This window comes from Onychomys torridus, chromosome 15 (assembly GCF_903995425.1).
Source record: "Onychomys torridus chromosome 15, mOncTor1.1, whole genome shotgun sequence".
In the NCBI taxonomy this organism is placed as follows: Eukaryota; Metazoa; Chordata; class Mammalia; order Rodentia; family Cricetidae; genus Onychomys; species Onychomys torridus.
Window position 1 is genome coordinate 18,092,905 of NC_050457.1, and position 25,414 is coordinate 18,118,318.

General features: G+C 43.6%; 1 protein-coding gene across 3 annotated transcripts in view; it reads left to right on the plus strand.

The window, feature by feature from the left end:
- The window catches only part of Ap3b1 (adaptor related protein complex 3 subunit beta 1), a 205,645-nt gene extending 180,747 nt beyond the window's left edge, over positions 1–24,898 (plus strand). For all 3 annotated transcript variants that reach the window (XM_036206993.1, XM_036206994.1, XM_036206995.1), the window contains exons 25-27: positions 8,075–8,172; positions 13,053–13,191; positions 24,182–24,898. In XM_036206993.1, the coding sequence (XP_036062886.1) occupies positions 8,075–8,172; positions 13,053–13,191; positions 24,182–24,335 (391 nt within the window). In that variant the 3' untranslated portion in view covers positions 24,336–24,898. The remainder of the gene's footprint in view (positions 1–8,074; positions 8,173–13,052; positions 13,192–24,181) is intronic.
- The last annotated feature ends 516 nt before the right edge of the window (positions 24,899–25,414 follow it).

Sequence of the window (25,414 nt, forward strand, 5' to 3'; positions counted from 1 at the left end):
GTTCAATAAAAAGAAGGGAAAGAGTAAGGAGGGCTTGTATTAAAATTTTTTTGCTTGAAATACATTATATAAATCGATATGTAAAATTGTGGGTAATAAGAACATATTTGATAACAGGCCTTTGGAAATGCTGAGACTGTGGACTGAAGCCTTCAGGTCTTTCTATTCTGAGAAGAGTTAGAATGGGTAAAGCAATACTCCTTCACTCTAGATTAACTCTGTGTCAGTATGATTAGGTAGATGGATAGCGTGAGAAAGTGTTGTGCATAGTTATAACAATTCCCTTTTACTCTGCATTTCTAATCATTACCAAAATAAAATATATACTATCCATAGATCTATAAAATGAATACTGCATGAACAAGTCCCCATCCTGGTGGTGAGTGGGTAGGACTATATCAAAAGTAATATGTTGTTGCTTAAATTAGCTACAAGACAGCACTTCCATCCACTGTTTTTTGTCCAAAATCCACTAAAAAGAAAAATCCATTCTTTTTTTTTTTTTTTTTTTTGGTTTTTTGAGACAGGGTTTCTCTGTGTAGCTTTGCACCTTTCCTGGATCTCGCTCGGTAGACCAGGCTGGCCTCTAACTCACAGAGATCCACCTGGCTCTGCCTCCCGAGTGCTGGGATTAAAGGCGTCCTCCTCTCTCAGCCCCATCTTGTAGCTGTGACTATTACAGAAGCCTCAACGAGGGTTGGAGCTTCCAGGCCAAGGCTGGAATGGCTATAGCTTTCAAATAACACATTCTCTTCAAACAAGCAGGGATTCTGTTTGCCACTTACAAATCCTTTGTGAAAGATTCACTCAGAAAAACAGTATAGTAGAATTTCCCATGAAGTCTGATACTGAAAAAGACAGAACAAGGCGGAAGCAGAGAGAATTTCACACTGCTGCTGTGTGGAAATAAGTACCAATATATCAAAAATAAATGTAATCATAAAGCAGACCCAGGATCTCAACATGGACCAGTGTGAGAAGGAATACCTAGCCCTTCTTGTCATGTTTTGAAATTAATTGTTTGATGGCAAACAGGAATTTAAATATGGTTTAAAATATTAAATTATCACTAAGATCATTGAAACCTCCAAGGAAGAAGGAAACAAAAGAGTCATTAAAACTTGGGTTTTTTTTTAAATTGAAGAGGGAATAAGTGTGCTAAATAGAAAACTAAATCATATAGCTGAGGGGCAAGGGCATACTTCCTGTGTGTGCCTCTTCCGGGAGACATGAGGAGACACCTGATCACCTGGCTAGAGTCCTAACAGCTAATGGCAGGCTACCCAAACAGTTGGTGTAACTGGGGAGCCAGTGTGTTTGCTGGGGTCACTTGCAGGGTCGCAGTTGAGGGGTTCCTGACGGACAGGAACGTGGGCGATGGAACAGCAGCCGCATGGCTAAGAAGCTGCGAAGGCCTCCCTACCGCGGGTGAATGCCCACGGGGGCCCCACCACTGGAGCCCCTGCCCAGCTAGTGGCAGCTCCTTCCCCAGCACACGACTGCTGTGCTGCGACAGCCTTGGGGCGGCCCCCACCCTCCCATGAGTGAGTCTTGTAACTTTCTGAGCCCCTTCCGTTTCTTGACCTGCCTCAGACTTGCGAGCCTCTCCTCCCTCAGGAGTAGCTCCAGTGCATCCTCACACACTAGTTTTCACAAGTCCCGTCACCTTCATTAAACAGCTAAAGCATAAAATTCACCCATTTATAATAACCCTTCCTGACAGAGGTTGACGTAGAAGCTAAAAAAAAGATGAAGTATTGGTTTATCTGATGCATTTACTAGAAAAAGAGTAAAAGTTGTGGAATGTGATATTAATATATAGAAAAACTGAGCTGGCCTAGTTAAGAAAGAGGAGACCAAGACTGGAAAGAGAAAGTAAGAGATTTTCAGGAATTTAAAATGACACCATGTATACTTTTCCAGTGTATTGGGGTGTTTTGATGAGGCTCACTGTCTCATAGAAGTACGAGAAGAAAAGACAAACTGCACTAGAATTCCGCAGAAAGCATCTGATTAAACAAATGAAAAAGAATCGCCTGTGTCTTTCCATGTGCCTGTGTCCCTGTGCAGGCAGACCCCACCCCAGCAGTAACCCAGAGCCGAGTACATTGCTTGGGTGGTGAATTACCTGATATCTGAGCCACACACGTTATCCATGCCCCCCGCAGTCTCAGACATCCTAAGTCAGAAAGGGAATAAGAGATATGATCTCAAAACTGTTTCACATTCTGATGGAAATTCTAGCTGATATAAGAACGACCCCAAAGGTAGAATATTCCTAGGATTATTAGTCCCCAGTATCTTGGAATCGAGAGAAAAATCTATTTAATGAGTTTTTAAGGGTGTTATAGATTTCTGGGGTAGGGAGTATAACGCTTCTAAAAGCCTTAAAAGCATATACAAAGTATTTTAAAATAGGAGAAAGGCAATATTAAGAAGAAATACACCATGTTCTTAAATAGAAGGTCATATGTTCATCAAACATTCTCACATAGATTCATCTTTACATTCAGCGTGACAGTCTGGGTTCCATGCCAGTAAAGCTTTCAAGGAATTCAGCATATTTCTAAAATTGAACTGGAAAGCGGGATGTAAGGTCAAAATACTTTTTTAATGAAGAGAAGTCTTGAAAATGTTGAAGTATTTATTAAGGCCACCGAAGTGTTTTCATTGGCATTAGCAAATGAACCGGTAAAACAAAATAGACATTCTAGAAATTGTGTCAGAGGGAGCTTCCAGGTCACTTGGGGGAAGAACATCCTTCCTGTAAATGGTGTGGATTGTGCCTTGGGAAGATTGCAGAGATCTTCCTCCACAGGTCCCTCCTGAATCAATCAGGATTGTGTCGTCAAAACTGTGAGCATGTGGCCCGCCCTATGAGCTGGTCCACCCCTCACCGGGGCAGTGCTGGAGAGCTGGCCCTGGTTGTGTGGGTGAGGGAGAGCTAGACATGCATGAGCAAAGGAGGGCTGACCAGCTCAGCTATCACTCAGGCCCAGATCCAGGGCTTTGAGTTGACCCACCCCGACATCCGCCCCGTCCATGAACTACTGGTGTGCATGAACCAAAGCTGCAGGACCTCCATGACACAGGGCAACAACAGGGTATCTAAGAGGAGGTCCTGGTAAGGATCCAGTATTGATCGTGTAGCAGAAGTCTGGGGCCTCGATCCACTCCAGTGACTCATTGCAGTGCACACTGCAAGTACCGCTCTTTGGGCAAAGGGGTATGCTGTGGGTGACACACTGCAACTTCCGCAGTGAGATTGTTTGTTTGTTTGTTTTCTTTTGTGGGGGAGGTTGCAGGGGTGAGGGCAGATAGGAGGGATGCAGAGGTGAGTGGGATTGGGGTGCATGAAGTGAAGTTCACAAAGAATCAGTAAAAAGGGGTTTTTTTTAATGTAAAATTTCTTCACGGAAAAGAAAAAGTAGAAACCATAAACAGGGAATAGAAAAGCCCTGAGGCGCCGGAACAGACAGAAGCTCACCGTCAGGACCCGGCAGAGGGTGGAAAGAAGAGGCTAAGCAGTTCCTAAGGAAGGCTGGAGAGATGCCTGTAGTTCAGAAAACATGCTGCTCTTGCGGGACCCACAGGCACATAGCTAGTTCCCACAGCCATCTGTAACTCCACTTCTAGGGGGCTTGATTCTCTCTTGGTTTCCATGGGCACCAGGCATCAACAAGGTCCACAATATATTCATTCATACAAGCAAACACACACACTCTTTTTTTAATTTTTAAAAAGAAAATAAATGCAAGCATAAGGATGTATAATGTGGCTCGTGGGAAAATAAAAATTGAGATATTTCACCTATCATTGACAAACTTTCAAAATAATTTTAATACCGGGTATTGATAAGAAAGTCAGACAAAAAGTGTGTACCCTTGTATGCCAATTGTGAACCTTAAACTGGCGTCACTTTTTAGGGCAACTGGACACTGTCTATCCAAGTGCTAAATATTCATTGTTTTCACTTAAGCAGTTCATCTTTTGGGGATGAAGCCCAGATAAGTAATTTTTGGTAGGAGAAAGAACTGTGGTACATTTGGATTACATGTGTAAGTTTTGAGTGTCTGTGGTACATTGTCCTGTTTGATTTCATTTAATGGTCAAAATGATCTCTGAGGGGTTATTGCTCTCCTTAGACAAGGATCAGTAAGCAGCCTGTACACGCCATCTCTCTTACTTAGTTTACCTATTTGGATCATAGGCATCTGTGAAATGGGGTTGTATATAGTTGTGTATGTATCACAGTCAAACATACAAATGAGATCTTACCTTCCATCAGACTGTTAACTGATTCACTGTCTGGCTCAGCTGTGTAAAGCTGTCTTGACGCTACTTTATTGCTCTGGTAATTCAATAAGTTCACATCTCATCAGTCTTATTTGTGTTGAGATGTATATGAATAGAGATAGACATGGTGATTTCTCCATGTTAAAACAAAGGAGACAGAAAGAGAAGGGCAAAGATGAGGGATATCTGGGGCTGTCGAGATGCTGTGCAAGCCTGACAGCCTGAGTTCAATTCCCAGAACCCACATAAAAGTGGGAGGAGAGAACCGACCCCACAGTTATCTTCTTAGCTCCCCACATTCACTACGGCACACGCATCCTTACCATACGCGCACAAGACCCAACAACTTGTAATGTTTTAATTACTTTTTTAAAAGAAAGGAATAGCTGGAAAAAGAATGAAGCAACCAGAAAAGAAGGCAAAATGGTCGGAAAGAGGAAATGAAGGCCCTGGAGACTCCTGCAAATGAAAAAAAAAGTTTGTCCAAATACAAAGGAACCTTTCGAAACTGTGTGTAGAAGACCGATTTACTGTGTCCGAGGCTTGCTTTCTGCCATGAGGAACAAAGCCGACTGTGGCTTACCCGAACAGGGCTTTACTACTGCTCCAAGAGCAGTCCAAGCTCAGCCATGCCAAGCTGGTGACCAGCTGCCCCGGGTCAGTGGGGGTCTAAGGCTCTCTGCCTTGTGTGTCCTGTGCCAATTCAGTTATGATGACCCCATGAAGGCTCCTGCCTATGTTCTTGCCCCTTCCCCAGCCCCCCAAAATAAAAGAAGTGGGGAGGAAGAAAGGGAGAGATACCAAGGAAAGAGGAGCCATGTCTGTGTCCAAAAAGCAAAGCAGAGCTTCCCTGGCAGCTCCCAGCGGAATCTGTCTGTGCTTCATTGCTCACAACGGGGTCACTTACTCATTCTTTGCTGCAGGAGAGGCAGAGAAGAAAGAGCCAGCAGATACTGGGTGAGCGGGTCCAGCGTCCACCGCTGCACTGTTCTGGTCCTGTTACGTTTACCTCCAGTGCCCCATTCTGCAGACACAACAGAGAATGTGCATGGGTACCAAGAGCAGAACACATCTGGCCAGTGGTGTCTGCTGTTCCCCAGCACACTGTGTCACTGGAGAAACCATTCATGAGTGCTTCCCTGACCCCAGAGACCTGAGAAGCCATCATCGCCCCCTCCTCTCCACTCTGCAACACTCCCATCCACCACTGCGGCAGAGCCACCTTGACCCACACAGCATGCATGCATTATCTTTCTTACTTTAAAAAGTTACAGATAGCACAGTTCATCTGCTCTTCTGATCCTCTACCTTCTGAAGTTGTGTACACGCCTCTCTTAGTAACAATTTTGGCTATGCATCCCTTGGATGTATGGTGTGTGTGTGTGTGTGTGTGTGTGTGTGTGTGTGTGTGTGTGTGTGTGTGTGTGTGTGTGTGTGTGTGTGAATATACATATACATGTGTAAGCATATGTTTTGGTTGGTTAACTTTTTTTAATATTTATTATGTATACAGTGTCCTGCCTGCATGTATGTCTGCAGGCCAGAAGAGGGCACAGATCTCATTACAGATGGTTGTGGTCCATGATGGGATTGCTGGGAATTGAACTCGGGACCTCTGAAAGTGCAGCCAGTGCCCTTAACCTCTTAACCTCTGAGCCATCTCTCTAGTCAGTGCTGACATTGTTTGTATACTAAAATAAGAAACTATGACACAAAAATAAAGGTATAAAGAAGGAATTAGGAGGAGTTTCCCTCACTAGATTGCCTAGTACCTCCTGTTTTGTAGAACCCTGGTATAGCTAGCAGTTTAAGGGTCGGATTTCTGTCTTGTTAGTTTATAAATCATATGTACAGTTCCCATACCGTGTGGTGTGTACACCCACCTCTTTATGGATGCTACACATCTCCCTTAATGAGTTAGCCATCCCTTCTCTTGGCCTGGGTGTCCTCCCAGGCCAACCCTTCATCTAGTGCTTACACTCATCAGTAAGACCTTGGTCTAGCCAGGTGGTGGTGGCACACGCCTTTAATCTCAGCACTTGGGAGGCGGAGGTGGGCGGATCCCCAGGTTCGAGGCAGTCTGGTCTACATAGTGACTTCCAGGACAGCTACACAGAGAAACCCTGCCTCAAAAGACCAAAAGAAAAAAAAAAGATCTTGCTCTCGCAGAGCCCCCGGCCTGCCTTCCACTGCTCCTTTGCATTCCTAGAGCATCTTTCTCTGTTGAGGATGTGTCCTGCCTCTTCTTGCTTCTCAGGTCACTTCTACTGTCCCGTGCCCCGCCTGCCCGTTACTCACCCATCGGATCCATCTTGCTGAGGGAGCATCCGTGTCTCCTTCAGTCCTCGGTTTAGGTTCCTGGTAGATTGGGCACAGGCTGTTCTCAGAGTCGCTCTTCCTGTCTGTCACCGCTGGTTCCTTCCCCTGTGGTCCACAGGTTTGCACCAGGCCCTTCTCAAGGTGTCCTCTTTCTCCGTGTCACCTTCTTTTTCCTGCCCTTCCTAATTTGCATTTCTAATTATCTCCTGGACACCTCAGAGTATGAGATAATTAAAGCCAAGTTCTTTTGTGTAGAATCCAGATTCCTCTTTAATGTGCCGTCATTCACCCAGTTGTTTTCATGGTAAAGTTCAAAGACTCTGTCTGTCCATCACTGAGTCTGTCTCTTCTAATTCCAGACAACCCATAAATATCTCAGCTCCCCACGCTAAATGCTCCCCAACCCAGAGAAGCGCTGCGCTCTAGCAGAATAAGGATGGGCTCTGAGACAGGGACGCTTGGGTGCAGAGCCCAGTACATACAGCTGTGTGGCCCTTGGCTGTGCTGATTAAATTTACTTTGGGTTTTGGGGATGTTGCTGGCACTCAAACCCAAGGCCTCAATCATGCCAGCAAGCACTCTACCACTCTAGTGAGCCACGCCCCCAGCCTCTCTGCTGTTCTTACTAGCCGATTTTGGATAACAGAAGGTGCCTCTTAGGATTGCTCATTGTTAGGGTTTAGGAGTAAATGCTAAGAACCACTGCCCCCTCTGTCAGAGTTAAGTGAGCTCCCCACCTGTGTTCTTCCCTCCTCACCAGTTTCTGAGTTCTAGATGGGACCAGTGCTGGAGGGTTCCCATGGTTTGTCTTTCCTTTAAGAAACATTGAAACTGGACTAAGGGGGTGGGTGCAGTGGTTGAGTGCTTGCCTCTTCCAGAGGACCAGAGTTCCTTTCCTAGCACCCACATTAGGTGGCTCCAGGGGGTCTGGTGCTCTCTTCTGGCCTCGTGGGTACCCACATGCACACACAGACACACACAAATACAAAGCAGTCTTTAAACCTTGAAAGCGCTCTGTGTTGGTTCTGTGAATAAAATAGTGGTATGTTTACTTGACTCTGTGTATCAGTACAATTCAGATAGTGAAGAGGCAGGCTGGAGGCGGCCAGGATTCCCGGACAGCAGTCTTGAACTGGAGCTCTCCATAGAAAACTGGCCCAAGCGGGCACGCTGTCTATAAAGCCGCTCTGTGCAGTCAGCCTCATTGGTGGGCTCCCTGTACTCCCTTCCTAAAACACAGGAGTAGGCGCAAGGTTCTCCTTCCTTCACCCCTTCCAAACAAGCCTTGGGTTCTGTCTTCAGTACCGCATAAACCCAGCATGTGGCACAGCTGTAACCAGCATCCTGGAGGTGGAAGCAGGAGGATCGCAAATTTAACTGTTTCTGTTACACTATGTAGTGTTTAAAAGTACGATTTTAAGCATTTGGTCATCTTTGGATCTTTTTTTTTTTCCCTTAGCACCAAGGATGATTGCTTCAACGTCAGCATCCAGCCTCCTGTTGGGGAACTGCTCTTGCCTGTGGCCATGTCAGAGAAAGACTTTAAGAAGGAGCGAGGTGAGAGCTGACTACGTTTTGCTAGAAAGGTCTGCACTAAACAATATAGGCCTGTGCTTCCGAAAGGCTGGGGGTTTCCATGCATACCCAGCCAGCAACAACCCATACACTTCCCATTTGCTCTGATGCGTGCACTCATACTTTAAAAGTAAGTGTTTATGTGTGTTCCTGGCAGGATTGGAAATCAGTTAATGTGTCTTTGAAATGATAGGCTGATCTTAACCAGCTGTTCAATTCTGAGAGGTGTTTTGTAGACCCATGCTATGCTCATGTGTTTTAAGTTCCAGGAACTGAAGACTCCCTGATGCTCTTTCTACCTCTGTAACCTGCGGTCTGCATTTGTTCGTGCATTGTTAGAACGCTCTTCTCCATCTCCTCCTAATGCGCTTTTCCAGATACACAGTGACGCACTTTACCCTTCAGAGTAAAGTCCTAAATATACTGTTGAATACTTCTATGTTTGTTTGACTGAATCCTATTAAAGAAATGCTTTGACTAAATCAGAGCTGAAAGATTTTAAAATATACACCAAAAAAAAAAAAAAATACTTGTAGCAGACTGCAGGTATTAATATTGTACTTGCCCAGAGTCAAGCACGCTTTCTAATAAAAGTGAGGGCCTGTTTGTGTATGGATACGGGGAAAACACTGATTTTTGATGTTTGAGTACAGTGTTCGTAAAGGTAGGGTTTATTTAAACGCTGTCATCAGCAATGAGTAAAAGTTGATGTGAGCCTAAACTGTTTTTCTCTCTGGAGGGTATAATCAAAGATCCTTTTATCTGGAGGTCGTTCAGTCATATCCCTCACTCTTCCAGAAGTACTGCACACACAGCACTCCCTCGCTGAGGAGAGGCCATGCTTCCTGAGAAGGTCAGAGAGACCTGTTGTCAGAAACATCCCACCACTAAAACCTCAGACAACCTTGTCAATGGAGCATCTTCTCCTACCTTAGTCCTGCTTAAGTGATTTTTTAAAAAAGGGATAACGGATAACTAAATCCAACTTTGTATTTGTCTTCTTAAAAGTTTAGTATTGCTGTAGAGGAAATTGCCCCTGTGGCTTTCTTTTTCCAATGACAAACGAATTGATTCTGGAGTCTGCTGTTCCGCCCTTTGCTGGCTAGAGCCTGCCTCTGCTTCACATCTGCTCAGCAAAGCAGGGTGAGTGGCGCACCAGGGAGGAAGGTGCCGACGGTAGGGATTGTCTGCCTTTGGGGTGCAGCTCAGGCCTACACTGCAGATTACTGTATGCCCTTGCTCTCTCTCAGCTTTCGTTTAGAGTACTTGCGAGTTCCATCAAATGTTTTGTGCTCGGCTGTGACTGGGGGATTTTTCTCTGACTAGCCATACAGAACCGCAAGTGCACGAGAGAGGTGCACACGGAGACTAGCCGCCGTCCTCTGTGGGCTTGTTGCCAAAATTCCTTTTTCTTCTGCCATTTTATTCCTATGGTTGTTGATTATTTGTCTGAATAAATCTGGCAGCTGTTTGCTATGTTTAATAGAGCAGAAAGGCTACTCTGAATAAAGCTATTTGAAAATGTGTTTATATGAAGTGTTTGTAAATCCTCGCTGGTCTCTTGGCCTTTCTGTATCATTCTCTCTGTCTTCCTGAATTCATGCTTTGATGTGGGACTTGATGCTGGCAGATTCAGCACAGGCCTTTTCAGAACCGTCTTTAGTTACGGGTTTCAGCGGGTTTGCTAATAGAGGCCTCAATCTACAACTTCTCATACGGATTGGTGAAATGCTCCAGGAAGGGAACTGGGCTTTCACAGAAGACCCCGTAAGATGACTGACTCCCAGAGGGAAATCCTAAACCTAAATGAAAATCACTTGTTTATATTTTGTCAGTGTACAGTTCTAGAAGGAAAGATGTAAGTAATTTGAAGAAACGTGTATACATTTTGTCATATGCTAGCTTTAAAACCTGTTTCTACTTTGATAAATGCACTTATTATTTAATTTCACAGGATATATTCTAAGACCCAAAAAGTACATTAAGTGTATTCATTGGGATTTAATTTAAAAATTATAAAGAAATAGGAGGAATATGGTTCTATTTTATTCCAAAGATATACAAAACAGTATGTACAACATTAGAGGTGGTCTCAGCAGACATGCTACATTTATGTTCCTTAAAACTACAGCTTTGTTTCCGGAGTACCACCTGTCCTATCACTTTTTCTCAGGTGCTGAACACACGTGCTCAGAACAACAGGAGTGCGGCCAAGTGCTCCATCAGATGGGGCTATCCTAGATATTGAAAGTGTTATAGTATTCATATTATTGAGCCTTCGACTGGAGTGTGATTGATTAGTTACGAGTTTGGAGCATTGCAGGTAGTTAATGAGCTATGTGTGAGAGCCTTTCAATACTGTGACGTATACTGAAAAAAATGAGTTTAGTTTCTTCAGACAGTTCTCATTTCAGAAGACTCAGGCCAGTGGTTTATTCCAGGCTGCCTGCTCTCCATCTTTCTCTCCCTGTCATTTAAATTGCAAATCTAAAATTTAGAAAAATCTTTTCAAATAAGATTTCATTGCATTCCCTGGTTTCATTTTAGCTATTAATTACATCCAATAAGCCTAAATTAAATCTTGTCTTATACCTCGAACAAAATGCTGTTACGTTCCCATGAAGCCACAGCCTTCCCTCTGATAACTTTAAAGTATTTCCCTGAACCTTTACTTTTATACATGTATGGGCAAACATTTAATGATCACTGTGGCATATTTTTCTTTCTTGTTAATTTGAGAATACCTGATATATTTTCATTAAGCAAAAATCTCTGGTTTAAGGGAGAAACCTAGAATGCTTGCTTAATTTTATTGTGATTTATGCATCCATCTTATGGGCTCCTAGCTCACAAGATACTGATTCCTTAAATGGTCAGACATTTGCTGTTTTCTGGCCCTTGACTACCACAAGCAATCATAGTTGATGCCCCTTAATTAGAGTACCTTTCCCTCCAGCCTCCTTTCCACCTCAGCAATCGAGACAATGCATTTGCTTACCACGCTGCTCTCCTAAGTGTTCTTTTGCATGTAAATTAATCTTGATTCAGTTTACACTGTCATGCTGAGTGGTACAAATTGCCTATAACAATAAAACAGCATGAGTTAAAAATAAAGGGGGGGGGGGTAGGAAGGCAGATTGAATGTGTGCCTTACTCGATAGGATGTTACTTTGCTTTATGCCAATACATTAGCTGACGATAATGAATCTTGTGTTCTGAAAAGCATGGTTTAGTTGATTTTTTTAATTTTACTTCAATGGAGCAGTACCTTGTCTTTTATAGAACAAGTTAGACAAACCATTAATGACAAGAGTGTTAAGGTTAAATATGAAGCAATGCGTCCCCTTCTCTGAGTGCTATCCATCTTTCCATTTGCAGGAGCTCGACAAAAGTGCTGGGTCTGTGCAGCGTTCCCTTTAATTACATGCTGCGGGGAACAGGCTTTTAACATAAACATAGCTGCATTCATTTATTCAGCGCTTGCTCTCCAATAGAGCTTAATGGAGACGGTTTAAACCCTAAATGAGTACACACATCTCGGCAGTCTTCTGTCAGCCCCTGTGCTCCACTTAAAAGCACAGTTTGGCCGCTTGTGTAGTTGTTAAAGCTTCTGCCTAACGTTGAAGTTAAGCGGCCTAAGACAGAGCGTAGTGTTCCTGGGCTCAGAGTGGTTAGTAAGCGCGCTCCTTGTTGGACCTAGATGGCTCTGGATTTATCGAATGGATGGGAGTAGGGTCTCGGGCAGTGTTATTAGCCTTTAGTGTCTTTCTCCTGTTGATCAGAGGGACTTTTAAAGTGTTCACATTTCCTCTGCAATCAATAGCTAAAGTGCATACATAGGCTTGGAGGTTAAATAAGGACTGTAAGTTTTTTGAAAATAAGAAATCAAAATTTACCGTTTTCATAAATTGTATACAGTACTGTGCACATGATCAAATGTCTCCAAAAGTTGTTGTGTTTAATAGACATCATCAGTGTCCGTGACTTATGTCACAGATGCAAACAGATGGCATTTCCTGTAATCATTCCAGTTTTAACCCAGGTGCTGAGTTTCAGTATTTTCCCGAGAGTTTGGTGTACCGCTGAGTTTGTTGTCTCGACGCATCCACGTGAAGCTCTGACGTTATATGGTGTGTCTTTCGGCAGCTGTGGCGTCTGTAATTTTCCTTCACTTAAGTTTCTTTCTCTAATGCTATTTAAAATGTCTGGCAGTTTAGAACTTTGTGACATACATTTTTCCCCTGGTCAGACTTCTCTGTTCAAAACCTCCCTTGTGTGTCTTTGGCTCCAGTTCAGTTTGTCAGACAGATGGCTGTATTGTTGAGTGGAGCTCAGAGCTCCCGTGCTCTAGAACCGAGAACTGTTGAGGGACTTGAGCCGACACTCAGTGTCATTTGGAAGTCACTCATCAGGTCCTGCTGCCGGGGCTGGATTACTGCATTTGTCCGTCAGCATGGCCCGTAGTCCGGGAAGGAGCAGAATAAATAGCTAATGCTATCAAGAAGTAAGTCCCCGCCCAAGTGAGATCGAGGCAGTTTACATGACCCACATACTACATTTTCAAAGGGACTAAAGTCGAAAACTTACTTAAAATTCTTAGGTTTTATCCTGTGCTAGTTAAAATCAGATTTATGAAGAATTTCTGTTCGTTTATTTTTACAGCATCTTATTTTTCCTACACAATGAAGACTTTTTTGATCTTAGAAACACTGGTATTTTGATTTTATGTAATTACTTATATATTAAATTCTAAAGTAGTATCCCTTTCATTAAGAAAAGTTTTAAAGTTTGACTGTTAGCTTAAAGCTCACATCCCTTTCACAACAAGACCAGTTGAATGGACCCTTCCTTTGCTGTTGCAGGAACGCTCACTGGAATGAATGAGACCTCTGTTACGGTCATCGCTGCACCCCAGAACTTCACACCCTCCATGATCCTCCAGAAGGTTGTGAATATTGCCAACCTCGGCCCAGTGCCTTCAGGCCAAGACAATGTGCACAGGTGAGCTCACTAACCTGTGGTGTGGGATAGTGTGCACAGGTGAGCTCACTATCCTGTGGTGTGGGATAGTGTGCACAGGTGAGCTCACTAACCTGTGGTGTGGATAGTGTGCACAGGTGAGGTGAGCTCACTAACCTGTGGTGTGGGATAGTGTGCACAGGTGAGCTCACTATCCTGTGGTGTGGGATAGTGTGCACAGGTGAGCTCACTAACCTGTGGTGTGGGATAGTGTGCACAGGTGAGCTCACTAACCTGTGGTGTGGGATAGTGTGCACAGGTGGGCTCACTATCCTGTGATGTGGGGAAAACATCTGTGTTCAGAAGCATAATTTTTAGCCCACTGTTTCTTTGTCAGTAAATAACCATATGCCTGATGGTCTGCTTGATTGATGGGTTTGAGTCAAAGCCTTGTTCCCATTTTGTAGCATCCTTCTGATACTGGCATGGCTGCTTCTGAAGGATGCTCAGACAATATCTACATTTTATAATAACTTGGTGGCTTCTTGAGATGCCTTTTATAATGCTGTTAAGAATTTACCTTATTTTTCTGGATTTGAGTTTCTAGGAAAAACAGTAGAGTGGGCACTGGGTGCTATAGACACATCCTTCCCTTGATAGGCACTCACTCCCTTAAGGCTGCTTCTGATTTCTAAGGAGCTGCTGGACAATCAGTAGGCCAAATGCAGCTTCTGTGCTCAGACCGAGTACCTCCTCCCCGCCAGGCCCCTGAATAAGCACAGCATCCAGGTCCTGTGTCCCGAGAGGCAGTAGCAAGTATGCTTCCTGTTTGCACTCTGTATACTGGTGGTGCCTGTGGCCTCAAGTGAAAGTGTAGATAAGAAGAATTACCCTTTATCCACATGGTTATTCAAGAGGCCTTTGTGAGCTCAAAGGAGTCATAACAAACTGTGATGGCATACCTTTGCCACACAGATACCTATCTGCACACGGTATTTGGTGTCTTCTTTCTCACACAGTCATCAGTTACAGAAGTAAATTAGACTCAGAGGAGAGCCATTGGGGCCTGTTTTGGTCTTTTTGGTTTTGGTTTTTTTCTTCTGTGTCAGCTCAGAAGCAGAAGAGTCTCTGTGTAGAACATGCCATGGGGGTGGTTTGGGTGTTAGACCCACTGCGCCTGGCCTTGAGATCTGTGGCAGGTCATCTGTTCTCCTCACAGCCTTACCTTCACCACCTGTATGAAAATGGGAAGAACACTAAAGGGGGAGGCAGACCGGAAATCCTGTGACAGCTACAGAAGGACAGTAGCCTGCCTGCCCCCTGCAGAGCTGAGAGGCTGTTGTTCACAGCTGCCTGAGTGCTCTGTGCTCTTGGGGCAGCATCAAGGTGTGTGTGCTACTCAAAAAGCAGGTGTGCTTTGTTTTTGTTTTTTGTTTACAGCAAGAGAAGGGGGTGGAACTTGGGGTAAGTCAGTTGGGAATGCTGAGGTTTACATTTCTTAATTTTAAGAAGCCCTGTCCGTCTCATGGAGGTAGTGATTACAGTAGGCAAAAGGCCATCACACTGGCCCCATGGTGCAGACTCGGCTGTCTGTCCAGTGATGTTGCTCACCAGGAGAGAAGTAAAGCTTTTTCAGGAAAAGGAGAGCGTTTTGGTTCTGAGTTTTCCTAGTCGATGTGTTTTCCCTCCTGCACTGGAGACTGCACCCTCATACGTGACAGGCAAACTCTCCACTGCCCAGCTGGCCCAGCCTCTGGCTACTTTTGCTTTCCTGTGGTTTTTCTCTAGTGGTCATGAGTTCCTGAAACTATGAAAATGTAAGAGTGTCACTGTTGGCTTTAACTTCTGGCTTATTGTGCCTGCCACGTTCCCTCTGCTCTGCGGGCGTCGTAGTCTCCTGTGGTGCTCAGAAGACTGCTGCTTTGGCTCTGGTGTTGGGTTGTGGGTCTTGCTCTTTAGAAACAGAAGTCAGCCTTGCAGACTTTTATTTCTGAGATGAAAAGAAGTAAAGTTACTTTTCATATTAAGCTAAATAATATGAAAGCTGTCTTCCTCCTGGAAGATGGTCTAGGAAGGACGCTTAGCATAGTTTTGTTTTTGTTTTTGTTTTTCTACTGACAGAAATAGAGACAGTTTATTATTACAGAAGAGAAAGTCCTGGCCAGAAATGGGGCTAGAGAGCAGGACTGGTCTGAGATTCAAAAGCCAGTTTTATAATCCTGATTAACACATAATTTTCTTGAAACTTGTTCTGGAGGTTTGCAACCTCTTGCCTGGTCAAATGACTTTAATTAAAAATCATAGTCAGTGCTAAATTATTACTGCTAATGCAAAGAAGACAGATAACTCAGAACCACTTACTTTATCGTGGAGATGGCACTCAGCCTTAATGTGCTCGGTCCTCATGTACAGGATCTCATGGTGCTTTTCTATTTAGTTCCATCATTAATGGCCTGGGTGTGGGCTCTGCAGCCTGCGGGGGGAGGGTCAATGGGAATAAAAGGTCTATGTAAACTTAATAGATTGTGCTGTCCTAACTTGCTTCTAAGGTCTACTACACCTGAAAATATTTCATGTTTTACAAAAAATTTGGCTATATAATGCCATAAATGTTTTTATTTTTTTAAGGCTTCCAGGCTATAAGCACTTCATTATTGTATTTTCTCAATCAAGTTGATTCAAGTTATTTTTCTGATTATCTAACACTCTGCCATTCTTTTGAGTTAATTGTTTATAAAATCTATATCAATGCTTTTCTTAATTTCACTGAAATGAAATAACTTTTGCTGATTACAGTTGAATAACAGAAATTGACAGTTTAGTATTTTTTGAGTCATTGTATTTTGTTAAGACTGTAGCATCTGATGCTATGTTACCCCAGGGGATGTTGTTTTTATCTCTAAGCCTAGATAGCATCTGCTGATGACAGTGTTGAAATCCTGTAAGGTTTTTAATGACTCCTGTACTTTTCTCCAAGAGCGCTCTTTTGAGTTTCTGAAAGACCAGGACCAACCACTAATATTTGTAAACAATAATTGGCTTAGATTGTTTTTTAAGTGCCAAACATGGAAAGCATTTGACTGTTCCTATTTAAGATACTAAAATTTCTTACATAACAAACTGGCATATGTTCTCCTTAATTCTCAAGATCATTTCTTTCTTGCAGGACTTTCAACGATGCCATTGTATTCTTCCTAATGAGTCAATAATAAAATTCCCATTGCCTTGATTGAAATAGTCTGTTGCTACAGCTCCCCCAACTTGATTTTAAATTTTAAAAATACATGAGTTCCTCAGAAAAGTAAACTTGATGAATTTGCCTGAGTATGAGACAGTATGAAGTGGGAGCTGTCGCTGAACAAGTAATACAGAAATGGTGCTTGTCACTTCAACAGTAATGCTCCTCACTACGGAAAAGGTGCCTGGCCCTGTAACGTAGACTTGTCTCAGTTACTCAAGGGCTGAGACGGGAGGATAGGAAGTTCAAGGCCTGCCTTGGCTACTGAGTGAGTTCAAAGTCGTCCTGGATAACCTAGTATAAGACTAAGTAGAGAGGAAAGTGTGGGCTGGAGATGCAGCTGAGTGGTAAAGCACATTCATGCTGCACAAGGCTAGTCACAGAGGGAGGGAAGGGTTAAGTGTAAGTTGTATGAACATTTCCTCCATCGTTAATACTTTGAAAGACCAACTGAGAAAGCATACCTCCCTTTAGTTTACTAAGCAGCTATTAGCATGAGAAAGGTGGTTTACTATTGGCTGCCTCCTCTGTCTTCCTGTTGGTTTTTCTTACTGATCTTAGGAAAAGGTGCAGTGAGAAGGACCTTACCAGCCATTGTATCAGTCTGCTCTTTCCCAGGTCACAGTTCCGCTTAGGAACAAGCAGCCTGGGAATCACCCAGAAGCATTTACTAAAAATGCAGTGGAATAGCCTTATTTCTTCTTGTGAAATGTGTATGGTACCTGTGCATTGTGGGAGTCTTAAATCAGAATTGTGAAGGTAACACGTAAGAGCCTGTGAAGGCAGGATGACCAGCATTCATAGCATAGGGATGGACTCCACAAAGTCAGGAGTTTGTGTATTCTAAGAGAGCCTACTGAGGACTAGCTGTAGGAATCTCAGGCTCATCAAGGCCAGAAAAGATGTCTGAGAAAAATCCAGTGTTTCTGAGGAAGGCTCCTGTCACCAATGTAGTTAGAAACCGAGGGGCCATTGCTCAGTTGTACTGGTGTCAGTGCAAGTAAGTGATGCTCTACCAAAACTCAAAACCTAAACATCCGTCCATAATCCCCAAAGCTCTAAAGATAGTCTTTGGAAAGAATTAGGTGGGAGACTTTGTGCAGCTTATCCACTTGGAACGTCTCTCACTCAGCCCCAGAGTCCACAGTGTAGGGTGGGCCAGGGATGTGCATGTGTGCCCCAGAGTCCACAGTGTGGGGTGGGCCAGGGATGTGCATGTGTGCCCCAGAGTCCACAGTGTGGGGTGGGCCAGGGATGTGCATGTGTGCCCCAGAGTCCACAGTGTGGGGTGGCCTTGGGTTACCTAGCTAGAGAGAGCCATATAGCATGGGTAAAACTACTTTCCTGTGTTTATATATTTTCATTTCAAAAATAGTAAGGGAACCTTAGGCGAAGGGGGTGCATACTGAATGTCGGGCCTCACACATGCCTGCACTCTGCCACTGAAGTTGCTTCCAGCCCCAGGTGAGATGTTTGGTAGGTTCTTTTGTGAGTTAGCTGCAGCCGTGCCTGGAAAGTGGTCTCGGGTCACTAAGAAAGGGTGTGTTTCACCAGTCCCACACTTCACCATGTTAGAATTGCAGCATTTGCCTAGGTATCTGTTGTCTGCCTTCTTGTCATCTCATGAATCACAGTTTACCCAGTTGGCCGTGGACTGGGAAATGTGATGTCTGGTGCAGACGGACTCGGGGCACCTGCAGGCTTCTCTTCCTCCCCCACAGATGTTAATTATGATTCATTCTCCTTCTGTCTACCCTTTCCTAATTTGAGATTTGTTGACATATGCACCTTGTAGATGTAAAGACCTTAGTAGGGGAAATGTTTTGCTATTGTTTTCTAGTCACTAATTACTAATAAAGTCTGCTGTTCAAATTGAGTAGTATACCCATGGTGGTCTTGGTCACTGATTTATCAGTGTATAGTAGTGTAAAGTACAGGTACAAATGACTTCTTTAATTTCATCTCAGTAAGTCCCATTACCACGTAACTGTTTACATGGTATTTATAGGGGGTATACTTTTATGTATCTTTTTCTATCCCGTGAGATCTGTCATGAGTCTCTTGTATGGACATTTGCTTCTTGGTGAGGGGCCTGATAATTACCTTCCTCCCGTCTTTATGTTGATTAAACTTGTGATAGTGTAGCGAGTTTGTAGGGATTTGTTCTGTTTGCTTGTTTGGTTCCAGTTCTGTTTTTTGTCTGGTGTGGTACGGTATGGTGTGTTTTGTTTGTTGTAAGGTAAAGCCTGGGCTACAGCCTGGGCTGGCCTGGAACTTGCTTTAGCTTCCCAAGTGCTCAGATTATAGGTATGGGCCACCACATCTGGCTCCAGGATACTGTTTTTGTTTGTTTTCTTTTCTCATAGACTCTCTAGGAGATTTAAATTCCATGTGATTTTTGAGGGTTGTAGTGAAAGCAGGTTTTGCTTAGCCTGGGATATTGGCTGTAATAGTGCTCCAAGAGTATTGCCAACCCCTGTTTAATCTGTCCTGAGACGGGTTTATCTAAACACTTGTTGACATAATGGTGTCCGACTAGGTCTTTTCTCCAATAGGACACCTTTTGAGTCTGGCAGAACTGAGAGTTAGGTACCAGTAGGTGAGCCACACTCTCGCCGCCGGCTGGTGACTGTCCACTAGAGGGCAGAACTGCTTTTGGATCTGCCTTGTACCTACTGACTCAGAAGCAGCATCTCATTTGGAAACAGATGCAGACCTCAGTGAATTTCACACAGAAAGCCAGTATGAATATTTCACACCTAACCAAACTGCACAAAAGCGGCATCCTCCTTTAAAATGTTCTGCATTTAACTTTTGTTAACACCGTCTCATCCCGCACCCCACCAGCAGATGCTGTGGCAGGTTGGGGGCCTTGTGTTTTCTTTGGGAAGTGCACTTAAGTTTTAGCTTTTCTCTACAAAGAAAGAGAACACATCACTGACCTGATGGGCTGGGGTGATTTTTTAGACCATCTCTCGTGATTAGAATAAGAATCCACGTGCTCATGGAAGCCTATTCCCTTCAAGCCTTCATCTGTATGTTAGAGAGGGGAGCATCCCCAGTACTCCAGGGCAGGGTTTAAAGTGCTTGTCTCAAATAAATGCTCTCAGCTTTAATTTCTTGTAATTTTTTTCTTACTATTAATAGTATAATGGTCTTAACTTTAAATGCAATTTTATAGTCAGCAAAATAGAATTCTTTGCCACATACAGAATCTCTATCTGTTTAAAATCTCGGTCTATTTAAACAGTATTAAGACAAGCCTGTAAAGATTTACAATTTTGAATCCTTTTTCCAAATAATATTCCAAATCTCCATGCTGTGGTATTGATGTTTAGGACCTCATTCAAGCCAGGCTTTCTTACATCTGATGATTGTGTGACTTGATTACACATTTGTCAACTTTGGACTAATTATTTTTATACAGCTAGGGCAGGGTGCTGCATCTTGTGATCGTCTCTCTTACTAATAAGATTCTGTCTGCTTCAGCAGGCAGTAATTGAAGGCTTCATGTACAGAGTCGGGGAAAAAAGTTTTAGCCTGCGCGGGTCATTGTCACAGCTTCTGATAACCAATAGAACAGAAAGCACAAGAAAATTGAACTCAGAATAGAAAAGTCAGAAAGCAGGAAGAGTATCCAAGAGAAGAAAAAGCATGTCGTCAAGCTGTTGTTAAGTGCAGCGAATCTGCTTCTGCATAAGGAGCTCGTCTGTGGGTGCTCGGAGTCAGAGGCCACCTCTCCGAGACCTGCATTCGTGTGTCGGTGCATTTACCCCTTAGAACATTTGAGCTGTGGCTCATCCTTTCTTTGAGGGGGATAAAAAGAACATTTATGATCCATAGCCAGTTTCTCACAAATGTAAATGAATTGCAGGCGATAGGTATATTTATTCAGAATTGATTGTTAGTGACCAGTTTCATTGTTCCAACAATAGTTAGGAAATAACTTCTTAAAAGAGTGGAACTTTTTTTTTTTTTCTCAATTGGGGCACAGCCTAAGCTTGTTTGGGCTTTTTCTTGAATCTTAAGGGTTCAAAAAAGACTAAATGCCAATTGTTAGAGATAATAGACAAGACATTTAGTAAGATGTCAGACAGATACATCCCAATAGTTTTACCTCCCCAGCTGATTATAAACAGGGAGTGCTTAATATTAGGATGAAATGAAAAACATTTAGATGCTGTCCTTTTAATAACATGGAGCCGTTGTACACAGACAGTGCATCTCTGCGTGGTGTCACAGTTGTCCTCATGTGTGTCCTGGTTTCTAGGGTGATTGGTCTCTCAGTGGTCCCTCCCTGTTACAGCGCTATTCAAAAAGTTTTCATATTTTTCATTACTGGTGACTTTGGAAAGAATAGGTAGACAATACTTTAATTTTTTAATCTGTAAGAGCGAGGATTAAAAATGTGACAGAATTAAGTCAGGATGATTTGTCTCACAGAATACACAAAGTAAGCACATAATTTTGAAAGGAGAAAATCTTAAGGTTTCTGGCATAATGATAGGTTATATAATACACATGCTAGGTGAATAGGAAAACCATCTGTTGACTGATTAAAAACAAATATGGAGTGTGTATTTGCATCTGTTGAGAAACTGTATATGACCTGGATTCAGAGTGCTTTGGTTTGAACTCATGCTCTGCCATGTACCAGCCCTGTGTCCCAGGTAAGTACCTCCAGTTTTGTGGGCCTCAGCCTCCCCCTACCCCCATCTCTGTCAGCCCCCTGTCTCATTGGGTCAAATGAATTTGTGTGAGTAAGTACTTCACACCCACCTCTGGTCACACGGTATAAACAATAGCTACTTTACAGTGACCAGAACTTTACCTGCCTCCTGAAAAAAAAAAAAAAAAAAAAAAAATGTCACAATAGGACCTTGTCTGAGGCCAAGTACTGAAGACCTGATGTCACCCATCAAATTTAACATGTCTTTACAACCAAGGTTTCCAGCTACTGTTTATTAACTAGTATTCTTCCATGACTGTAACTTAAATATCTGCTAACCCATGGCCTGTTGAGAATTCAAATGATAAATAGTGCTGGGGAGCGGCTTTGCTCCCGTGGGCCCAAAACGCCAGTAGTAGTCACTCCGCTTCCCAGTGAAATGGGTTCTTCTTGACTGAAGTGGGCGTGTCGGAACATCCGATCTCCCGGTTCCCCTTTAAAACATCGTGTTCAGCCTGTGTGCTGCTGGAGCACATGCCTGCTGAAGAGGCAGGCTCACGGGTTTGGTTGCTAGGATGAGCTGTGCTCTGCCTCTGCAGTCGAAGCAGGCGCCTCCGCTTTCATGGGCCTGCTCTTTCAGGCCCTGAGAATTTCATCGTGGGATTTGAAAAACATGCCCACGATACCAGTTTTAATCTCTGTAAACATACTGACGTTTGTCTCTGCCTAGTTGGTGTTATTGTGACATTAACTCTTTAGGTTTTTCATGGAAGAGGTCCCCAGGCACAAGTGTTAAGTAAATAAAGGGACTAAGAAGACTATTGTTTACACAGTTATAACCCTGTCAGAAATAGAGAGCTCTGCTGAAATAGTTGGTGAATGAATTACAAGCATGGTGACCAGATCTATGGGAGAAGTTGAGTAGATGAATGGAGCCATTGTGTCTGAGCAAACTATAGAACTATCTTTCTCCTGTGAAGCTATACAGCCTCTGAAATTTAGACAAGGGGCTGGAGAAATGACTCAGTAGTTAAGCACTCTCACTGATTTTCCAGAGGTCCTGAGTTCAATTCTTAGCAACCACATTGGGTGACTTACAACTGGCTGTAACTTCATCGCCAGGGGACCCCACCTCTTCTTCTAGATTCAGTGGGCCTACACACACACATGCGCATAGACCCACACAGACACATGAAGATAATTTTTAAATTTAGACCAAAGAAACGAACGAGTAAGGAGCCATAGGAAATGAGGGAGCAGCCCGTACTCACAAAGGGAAGTGGGGTGCCCCAGGTGCCTAACCTCTGTGTAAACAGATATGGATGTAAAGCTTATAAGAAACCTCCTTAGAAACATGGCTGGGCTTACACTCCTAAACTGGTTCACTAACGTCTCTTCTCTGCAGGACTGCCTCCCCAATTCCACAAGTTTCCAGCATGTTTAAAGACACATAGAAATGACTAGAAAGGTGGCTGGCCTGCTTCGCCAGTGAGCCATTCGCTATATCATTTTACTGTGTGCCGTCAAAGTGTGGTTCATATTTTCAGACAAGTCAGACAAGTCTGTCTATTTTTCTTTTGTTGAATCACTCTAATTGTTGAAGAACTAATTCTCATCATTCTATTTGGGCCAAACATGGCTTGTTAGAATCTTAAAAGGAAGAAGAATCTAATGTGCTAGATAAGATCTTGATGTCATTTTTAAAAACTCAAAAAAGAAATTACTGTTCATTTAAAGAGAATCTGCTTCCTGCTTAAGTGGCTAATATTTTAATTAAGTCGGGAGTGAAGTTTTTCTGAGTGCCTCCTGATAAACTCCTTCTTTTATGTTGATGGTAATTAAACCGATCCCTGAGGACACTGAGGCTCTGTGCAGGGCCCATGCTAATTGTCGGACATGAGACACTGGCCAGTTGGTTTGCTCTTGAATAGTCCGCAGCATGCTGTCAGCGCGGCAGTTTTATTTTTAGGTATTGTGAGCCGGTGTCGGGGCTAACTGGGAGCCATTGTGGCTGAAGATGTTGCGCAAATTGAGGCAGATGGCTCAGATTCAGACACGTGTCATCCAGAGAGGGGAAAGGGGATTGGCCCTGCAAAGTGGGGTCACAGCAGGTCACAGACCTGCTCCACACTTGTTAGTGTTTTCAAAAGCTCCTGTGCAGCAACTTTGTTTTTCTCCAGTCATCCCTGCAATCAGACCCCTCCCCCCCAAAATGTGCAGAACACGGTCCGTGAGGAAGAGATGGAGGCGTAGAGGGGCGCGCCAGCCTCCCTCCAGCCCTGAGCCCCACTGTGCATGCAGAATGAAGTAGCTGGATTGACAGAAGTTCATTGTGCCGCCGCCGCTGCCGCCGCCGCCGTCACAGTGGCGGCTTTTCACTCCATTGCAGTGTTAAAGGCTAGGTTTGCCTAAATTCCGTGTAATTAGTAGCTTCTTCATGTCTTGGAATTTAGTAATAGCACATTAGACCTCAACTTCCCTCTGTTATGTCCTAAAGCAAAAGAAGGATCTAATGTTCTGAATATTAAACGGGGTTATTGGGTAGCATTTGGCTGTCTTGTGACTTTGTTTCATGTCACCATTAACAGTAGAGATTGAATTTGATTTTTTTTTTCATGAGTGACTTCACTGAGATGAATTTAATTTTTTAATGTACATAAAATTATCTAACTTCTTGTATAATCATTTTCAGATATGAGGAATTAAAATTCCAAGCTCTTTGAGAAGGTACCTTTCCTTAACATGTTTTAAAAATAAAAATGTGGCAGCATATTTAAAACAGCATGGTAAATGTTAACTGTCAGGTGAGTGGGTGTTTCCTAAATATATCATAAGGAGAATGCCCTCATGCATTTCAAACCATTCAAACTGCATTCAAACCAGCAAGTGAAACAGGCTTTTCTTTTTCTGTCTGTAAACTACACTGAAGTGGCCTGCGTGTGGTAAGCCTGGGCTGGGCAGTCCAGTGATTTTCCTAAAGGATGCTTGGCTTTAGGTGTAGGGCAGTAGGGAACCTTCAACCAATTATTTCAGTTAAGAAAAAGAGTTACTTTAAACCTATTTGAACATACGCTGTCTCCTCTTTCTCCCTCTCGGGATAAAAGGTCTCTTGTTTTTTCTTGCAGGTTTGCAGCTAAAACTGTGCACAGTGGGTCGTTGATGCTAGTCACGGTGGAGCTGAAGGAGGGCTCCTCAGCCCAACTTATCATAAACACCGAGAAGACCCTGATTGGCTCTGTTCTGCTGCGGGAGCTGAAGCCTGTCCTGTCCCAGGGGTAACCTGCTTACATCTGGACTTCAGGATCTGGCACACAACAGAAGTGCCTGGCGTCCACTGCTGCCGCCTCTCATTTATAATAATAGCCCTTCCATCTGGACGGGGAAGAGCACACTCCTGACATTCTTGTCTCCTGCTTTAGAATGCTGCTGTGTATCTATCATGTATGCAGTCCTTTCCCCTCCTCGCTTTGCTAACCAAAGAACATACATTTTACTATCAGTCTGTCCACCTCCTGAAGCCAGGCCCCATCCCTCCCACCACCTCGCCGGCCTCATCTTCCTTCTGCTTTCTGAAGATGATGCACGTGAGTCCGACACTGAAAGTCTGGGAGTCATCCCTCCTTCAGCAGTAAGCAAAACCTAGTGAGGAGATCGTCTCAATGGCCTCTCAGCTTGGTATATGAAAAGGAGATAGCATACTTTTTTAAATTAAATTCAAAAAAGTGGGCTCTGTAAAATTCGACTCTTTGAACTTCCTCACGTTGTAATTGGTTGTTGACAATTATCATCATGAAGTTACTCCTGAATAATAAGATAAATAAACTAGCATTTGCCTCTCCTGACCCGCACTGGCTCAACCTCTTTATTCCCAGGTAAGTCTTGCCGGCCACACTGGAGACTCAGTGGGCTCCGTTTATTAAAGACAAACTGCTCCCAACAAGGTAAAGTGTCTTGTTGGGTTTGTGCTTCTCTTTGCTTCTCCGACATGGGTTTCACTGAGCAGCCTGCTCTGGCCTTAAACTTGAAATCCTCCTGCCTCTACTCCTGAAGGCTGGGATGACAGGCATGCATCAGCACTTTGCTGTCTAAACTAGATAAATTTTCTAATTGTGCTATAGAGTGGTCAATACGTGCTTAGTAACAAGACAAAAGCTTTTATGTGGGAAGAAAACAGTTTCCAGCTTAGAGCCCTGATGACCATGTCTGCTACACCTGCTACAGAAATCCTGACTTTCATTTCCCCTTTAAAAGTCTTGGTGCCCACCGGGCGGCGGTGGCGCACGCCTTTAATCCCAGCACTCGGGAGGCAGAGCCAGGCGGATCTCTGTGAGTTCGAGGTCAGCCTGGGCTACAGAGCG